We start from the raw sequence: 7,919 nt of genomic DNA, 5'->3' as shown, positions 1-7,919 counted from the left end.
AATTATATGAAATTATATAACCCCGCCCCACCGACGATATCATCGTCCATCGCGATGTTTTACTGTCAACATCGTCAACTGCCAATTTAGGGGACATCGCCCAACCCTAGTTATAAGTATCATTCTGATAAGATGTTCTACCCATATTTCTAACATATTTATTAGATGGTGGTTCATCCTGATAGCTATTTTCTGCTGACAAGATGCCAGTGTTGTAATGTTAAAGTTAGCTCATCCAGTAAAAGAAGCACATTTCATTAAATAAACATGACAGCTACTGGTAGACCATCCTGAGCGGGTAGGTCAGATTTCAGAACATTAGACAATGAATTTTATCCATTACACAGATTTAAATGTAAAACTGCTGCCAAGTCAGTCCCTTACTAAGTATAATAGCTGGTGACCACCCCAGTTTGATGGTAATAAAGATCTCACCTCAGCTGGAATACGGAAAAAATCGGATCCCTAATAGGTGGGTAAAGTTGGATGATTTGTGGCATAACAACAATGGTGACTGGGGAAAAAAATGTACAAAGCCTACAATTTAACAAGCATCAAACAATCTTAACATGTTTGCAATAAAGTCTTTAACATAGTATCAGTCTCAAAGGAGGGATTTTGTGACAGGTAATCTATGTTGTATGGTGGCCCAGGGGTGCAAAACAAATCCAAATTAGCAAAGCAAATAAAAGCTGAAAACAAAAATAAACCACAGCAAAGCTAAATTAAGCCACAAAAAGTGTGCCATAACACACCTAAATTAATCCACAACAAATAATTTTTTCTTTTCTGATAATTTTGTTGTGTTGTGCCTTAATTTCATTGCTTTGTGATATATTTCTGTTGTGTTTTCAGATTAATTTGCTTTGCTAATCTGGTGATGTTGTGCACCTCTGAGCCACTGTAATATTGTCATATACAGTTGCCCCAAAATGTATTTGGACACTTAAGCCACACTTAAAATGCATGAATGCCATTGCATTACATAGGCTGTCAAACCAGGCCTGTAAACAAATGATGCAAGAGCTTTTCACAGAACTAAGTTCACTTTTCTGACATTTGTTACAGTTACTTTTAAATCAAGATGATTTTTAGTGGATGTATGAAGTCAGTTCTCACAGGCGTCAGATCCACAGGTGTAGTTCATCACATATGGACATGTTCCACTTGAAGATAGGCTGTGACTCGTTTGGAAGGCTGTGTCCTCCGGGGGTCGCATTTGTCGTCCGCATACGTCATCGAGGCTGTCTCGTTTCAGAAATGCGATTAGGACACTTCGAATGCGACTTTCTTTCAAAGGAATTCGGAGGATCCATGAGGTGTATCCTTTGTGGGCAATCATAACCCACAATTGTTTGCTTCAACGTTAATGTCTAAAAAAAAATATATATATATATAACGCCAATTTGCCCGTAAATATGATGTTAGAACGCAAGTAATGTTAATTCCCAAGTTGAAGTACCCCAGCAAATGGGTGCAAAATATATAATATGTATAATTATATTAGTATATAATTAAAATAAAGTATTAGACTAAAATGACACCTGTAAAATCTATTTTCCTTTCTCTTAACATCATTATAACTCTCCTAAAATGTACCTCATACATTCCCTTCTAAAGGGACTTTGTTCCCTTCTCACTCGAAGCGCTCCCGCTTGTTAAAGAGTGGCGTGCTGCCATAGCAACCATGTTACGCTCCGTTTCCGTTTGTCCTACGAAGGCCGTCTCGTTGAGACTGTTTTAAAGGAGGACGCTCGATATACTGCAGCCTTCAAAAGACGCGTCCTACCTAGCATGCAGCCTTCCAAAGACACAGCCACAATCAGAAAATATCCAAATAACTTTCGTCTTCATTTTGAAAATTATATCTATTTAATTTCAAGCCTAACCAACTTATTTTTGTTAAGTATCTTGCTTGATAGTGTGCTTGTATGCCTACTATATTACTTGAAATGCCACTTCAGTGTCAAATAATTTTGAGGCTCATGTATGTTGCAGTGCGATGTCTCCACCTTGTGGCTGTAAACTTTATTCATTTCAGATCAAGGGTCATGTGTATTTTTGGAGTGTGTTGACTAGGTAAACACAAATACTGATGTAATGTACAGCAAGATTCTGGAAATGATTGCCAATAAATGTATTTTATATACATCAATATTTTTTTTTCTTAAAAGGTTTCATGAACCCAAACTCATGAATTTTATATTTATATATGATTATTAAAGAATTGCTGATATCTATAATATTATTCTGGGTGTAAAATGAATAGCATATTCAGTTAAAACAAATCCAAGTAAATACACATATCATATCGAAACATCAGCTCGCCATACAATCATTAAAAACTATTTTACAATATTTCATTATTACAAGATCAGAAATCAACAATTTGTTATTTTGTTGTTGCAATTATAAAAAAATAAAACTTGTAGATGTACACTCAAAACAGTTATTGTAAATATTTTACATTTCAACTTCATAACATCAATTCCATGAAGTAATCTTTAACCAAATAAAATGTAAAAGTTAGATACATTTTTATATTGTTAAAAATTACACAATTCACTTGGATGGAATGTTTTGTTATTTAATAAAAATGCGTAAATCTAAAATATAGGTTAATATTTTGTACATGTTTATTTTTTACTGTTTGAGGGGGTTCCTCCTCCCAGGGCCGCCGATAAGGGGGGTCAATGGGACCTTTTGTCCTGGGCCTGGGCTTGATGGGGGCCCAGACTGGAGGGGGGTCCACAGAAAGGCTATTTCATATTGTAAAGCCTATCTATATGTGTTCAGCTGGAGATGCAAGGCTTGACATGAACACCCGCCCACCTGCCAAATGCAGGTAGAAATAGGCAGTGTCGGTTAATGCCGTCGCTCTTCCTAGCCACTTTGACGGGTAGCCTAAGCAAATTTAATTGTATTCATCTCGTGTTCAGCACTTTATAAGCAGTAAATATGCTTCTCACAGCTGACACGCATCTGTGCAGGGCAAATGAAGCGTGGTTTCGCTCGAACCGCCGTAGCGCACATCACCATGCTCCAGAAACTTGCCTGATTCAGTTGGGCTTTACACGATATTGTGGCTTATGTGACCCATTTGAATTCTATAGAGAATGTTCTAGTATAAAGCTCTATATGGATGAATTTGAACTTCTCAAATTCCAAGACAGCCCTGACATTAACAGCACAAATGAAGAGACAACGGTGTGAAATGCATGTACATCAATTACTGGGTTTTTAAAATATACATCAACATCCAAACTAAAACGTTGTTACTGCAGTAACACTAACTGGCATCGGGTATAGATGCATATTACAATTATTAGGGCATCTATAAGACTTTTTTTGTTATTAATAATATTCTGTCATTCACTTTATTTTGATCCAAACCCGTTAGACTTTCTTTCTTCCATAAATGAAAAAAAAGATTAATGTATTTTTCCATTTGTGGAAAATGATGCAATGAAATTGAACATGACTGAAAATGAACAATGAGTAAAGACACTGACTGCCACCCATGGAGTCGTGAGTTTGAATCCAGGGCATTCTGAGTGACTACAGCCAGGTCTCCTAAGCAACCAAATTGGCCCAGTTGCTAGGGAGGGAAGAATCACATGGGGTAACCTCCTCGTGGTTGCTATAATGTGTGGTTCTCGCACGTGGTGAGTTGTGCGTTCCTCTGAGAATAGCTCGAGCCTCTACACGTGCTACATCTCTGCGGTAATGCACTCAACAAGCCATGTAATAAGATGCACAGATTGACTGTCTCAGATGCCGAGGCTACTGAGATTCGTCCTCCGCCACCCAGATTGAGGTGAATCACTATGCCACCACAAGGATTTAGTGCACATTGGGAATTGGACATTCCAAATTGGGGAGAAAAAGAAAAAATATTCTACCCAATTTCACCTTTTGTACTCCATAGAATTATTAAATGTGACGTTGTAGTTAAAGGTTTCTAAATGTGTTTAGGCCATTATAATTTGATATCAATCTATCTACATTAGCCTAACCACAGTATTCTGGAACCATTCATGGTCTGACCTGTTCTTATGACCTATGACCTTATGACCTTTATCATTACAAATGCCACTGTTTAAAAATGGAAGAACTATGGTAAATGTCCATGATGGCAAGTACAATTTAGAAAAGATCAAATCTGGATTTCCATGGAAAAATGGACAAATGGACAAATTATTTTTTGCCCTTTTTCTATCTTACTCCTGTTCTAACTGGTCATGTTTGCCTTAAGGTGACTTAAATCATTAGATCTGTGTCCTACTGAACTTCATATTATTCTTGTTCAAATAACATTCAGTCTCCAGTTGTTTTTGTCACTTTTTGTGGGATGGGGGATTTTGGCTAGTGGAAATGGTGAGTGGCTAGTGATTTGGAATACAACTAGCCACAGTGGCTGGTGAGCCAAAAAATAAATACCAAGCCCTGGGGAGACGCAGATATAAACACGGAGATGGTGCACAACCACGAATGCCGGGTAGTGCACACTGATGGTATCACTGTCTGCAAACCCTATCTGGTCTCATAGAATCACATTACTATCACGTGCCCTGTTCTAAATATTACTGGAGTTTTCTGGTGAAATTAACATTTGAACAACATGGGCATACAAACACAATAACAACAACACAAAAGTAATAACTCATATTCTTATTTTCACTCAAATGTCAGACATGTAAATTATACAAAGACCCAATAAACTTTGGGTTAACCCCTAATGCCTGCAGATCTCAATAGAGGGGGGTTAGCTCAAATGGTAGTGCGCTTGCTTAGCATGCAAAAAGTAGCTGGATCAATGCCTGCATGCAAATAACTGGTGTAGCTAAACCAGAGCCCTTCTACAAATTTGAGCACACAAGAGGGGGGATCAGGGGTTAGCAAAGCAATGCATAACGTGGTGATTCCACAGACATTCAATGGGCGAAACATTGACGAGGAGACAAGAGGCTGTTCTTTTAGAATGGATGTCTAAGGTGGAGATGCTTCAGTGTGCTGAATAAACTGCTTTTGTGAGGAAACAACTCATCAATTAATGACCTGATCGCCTATCTGTCAATCTGCAACGTGTTTTACACTAAAAAATTCCTTTTGGAATGAACTATGTGTGGAGTTTACTTACATAAAATGGATGTTTTACAAGAGAACACACCAAACATTTTAAGACGGGTAGGTGTCAGTTTACGACTCTCCTCATTAATTTGTACAGTATAGTCTCCCTAAACGGTGACTTAATTTGTAACACGCCAGTTGGCCATTACCAGAGATAATTTAGCAGAGATGGACTTATCCACCTTTTTGCTACATCCTGTGATGCTTAGCGAGAAATATGGGTGTTGCTTTCATTCTCTTCCAGAGAACAATGGAGTCCATCAATGTAACATTACTTTGTGGCATATTTTGAGTCATTTGGGGCACGGTGACACATGGCCAACTCAAATACCTACTTGTCAACAGCATCGTACCACTGAAATGTATCCTTTTCATCCAATGAGTTGCCAGATTTTTGGAGTGCATTCCGTACGTTCAGATACAGAACCCACAGTTTTTTCAGCTTGTCACGTCATTGCTCAATGGTTCTTTGGTATCCACGAGCACGAAGTTGCGAATTTTAACAAATATCTGTTCGTTTTTGTGTGTTCTTGTGTGTTGTATCCAATTGTTCCTGTATACTCTCATCATCCCAAATTTCCAGTAAACACTGCACCTATGCCATAGACCAAAGTGATCCCTTTGCCCAGTTGCATCACTGACGTCATGTTTCGAGTTCCATGCTCGGTCATGGTTAGCAATCACACTAGATGCATACCATGCCTAAGCCAACTGCCTGGGCACGGTACAGAGCAATCACACTAGTCAAACGAACTGGACTTTAGGGGTCAAAAGTGCTCGAACACAGTACAGATTGCATAGTGTGAGTACACCCTAAGGAAGAGCTGTTAAGTTCACATACTTGGGTATGTAATTGCTTTTTAAGTTTTCCGATGGGATGGTTATTTCCTTTTAAATCTGCATGTAAGTTTTTTTGACGGGTGATTGACAAATGAGAGGTGGTGTTTTGCTGCTGTCCGGGACGCATCAGGATGCCGTTTTAAACTTCAAATGCAATGTGGTTTTTGACTACTTCTGTTTGTGTTTTTTGTGATCCAATCACAAAACATTTTGCAACCAGTTCACAACAATATTTTGCGCTGACCTTTGCGATCGGATCATCCAAAAAGCGTCTTATTACCAGCTGTAAACATGGTCTAAAAATGACTGCAGCCAGAGCTAGGGAATGCAGTAGAACGACTTCTGGTGGAAGTTCCACCCACATTAGTTTCCCCAGTTAGACCCCCAGGAAAATGGAGCCGCTCAACCAGAGATTATTTAGCAGAGAGGGGCCACTTCTATTAAAATAAATGGGAGAAATTGGAATGTCCAACAGTCAACTAATGTAGAAAGGAATTCCCGTCTTACAGTTAAAAGAGCCAGTCACTGTTTAGGTACTAACATCACCTGTCAAATCAACTCTAGAACGCTGTACATGCCAGGAGAATTTCGGTTTTTAGCGTAATATGAGGTAAAGAATCACAATTTATGATACCATTACTGTCAGATTTTATTGCTGATTTGAAATATGTAATTTATATGAAATATATATAATCTTGACCAACCGTTTTGGTCTTTAGATAGATAGATAGTATAGTATCTGGCTGCACTGGCTAAATAGCCTCCCGAGAGCATTCCAAAGACGGCCGACAGTGGACTGACTACACAAAGGTCGTTATCTCTGAGAGGATTATTGGTTGCCCCCCTTCAAGAACTATACGTTTCCAGAGTGAAGAAAAAGGCTGTAAAAATCACTCTGCACCCAACTCACCCTGCCTGCTACCTTTTTGAACTGTTGCCTTCTGGCTGGCACTTCAGAGCTCTGAGCACCAGAACTGTCAGTAACAGGAACAGTTTTTTCCCTCAGGCTATCCATCTCATAAACAGTTAAAGCCGCCCAATTGAGCAATAATTATGTGCAATACACCGTTTAAGTCTATTTATATTATCCAACATATCCACTTCTGCCATTACATACATTGCTCTGTACATAATATACTGTATTTTTGTTCTTTATATAACAGATTGTATTAGATTTGCACTATGTGTGTGTATGTGGGTATGTATGAAGTGTATGTACGTATATGTATAATTATTTATTTTTTATTCTTTTTTGTTTTAATTACCTATGTCTTGCTGCTGTTTTTGGTATTGTTTGTATGGTTGTACACTGGAAGCTCCTGTCACCAAGACAAATTCCTTGTATGTGTAAGCATACTTGGCAATAAAGCTGATTCTGATTCTGATTCTTCTGGTCAGAGATAATAAACCCAATAGAGTGAATGCCCATACATGTGCTTTTGGCCATAAAGTAAATTTCGAAATTGTTCTATATTATGATCGTGATTAAATAAATATATAACATTTGGAGGATGCGGGCATCGATCCCGCTACCTCTCGCATGCGCTCTACCATTTCAGTTAATCCCCCTCACTGATTGGCATTTGGGATCGGAAGGTAATTTGTGTGGCGCCTCATGTTAAGTGTTGCACCATAATAGAACCGGCGGAAGTGAGGAGAACGAGTGCGGCGATCATGTCGACTGGGGTGGGAAGTAAGTGTTTTTTTTTCTCATTAACTGGTTGAACCCACCGTCTAGAGTTAACGCACATATTAAACTGGAGTCTGCAGTAATTTGCCTAATGTTAATTCAGGCTGGAGCCTTTAGTAACGCTTGGCGAGCAGTTTAGCAGTTGTGCTAACTGGCTTCAAGATAACAAAGGCGATTTGTGTTTACATTATCAACGCACACTTCTTTCAATTTGGTTTAAAATATGCTAATTTGTGTGATTCGGGTTTTGTCTGTTTAT

The 7,919-nt window shown here is 38.6% G+C and overlaps 1 protein-coding gene across 6 annotated transcripts in view; it reads left to right on the top strand.

Annotated features, from left to right (window-relative positions):
• The first annotated feature begins 7,621 nt into the window (after positions 1 to 7,621).
• LOC127659953 (bromodomain-containing protein 8-like) overlaps positions 7,622 to 7,919 on the top strand; it is a 31,258-nt gene continuing 30,960 nt past the window's right edge. For all 6 annotated transcript variants that reach the window (XM_052149964.1, XM_052149967.1, XM_052149968.1 and 3 more), the window contains exon 1: positions 7,622 to 7,663. In XM_052149964.1, coding sequence (XP_052005924.1) covers positions 7,645 to 7,663 — 19 coding nt within the window. In that variant the 5' untranslated portion in view covers positions 7,622 to 7,644. The remainder of the gene's footprint in view (positions 7,664 to 7,919) is intronic.

This window comes from Xyrauchen texanus, chromosome 19 (assembly GCF_025860055.1).
Source record: "Xyrauchen texanus isolate HMW12.3.18 chromosome 19, RBS_HiC_50CHRs, whole genome shotgun sequence".
NCBI classification, from domain to species: Eukaryota; Metazoa; Chordata; class Actinopteri; order Cypriniformes; family Catostomidae; genus Xyrauchen; species Xyrauchen texanus.
The sequence above is the reverse complement of the archived record's forward strand: the minus strand, read 5'-3'. Positions and strand labels throughout refer to the sequence as shown.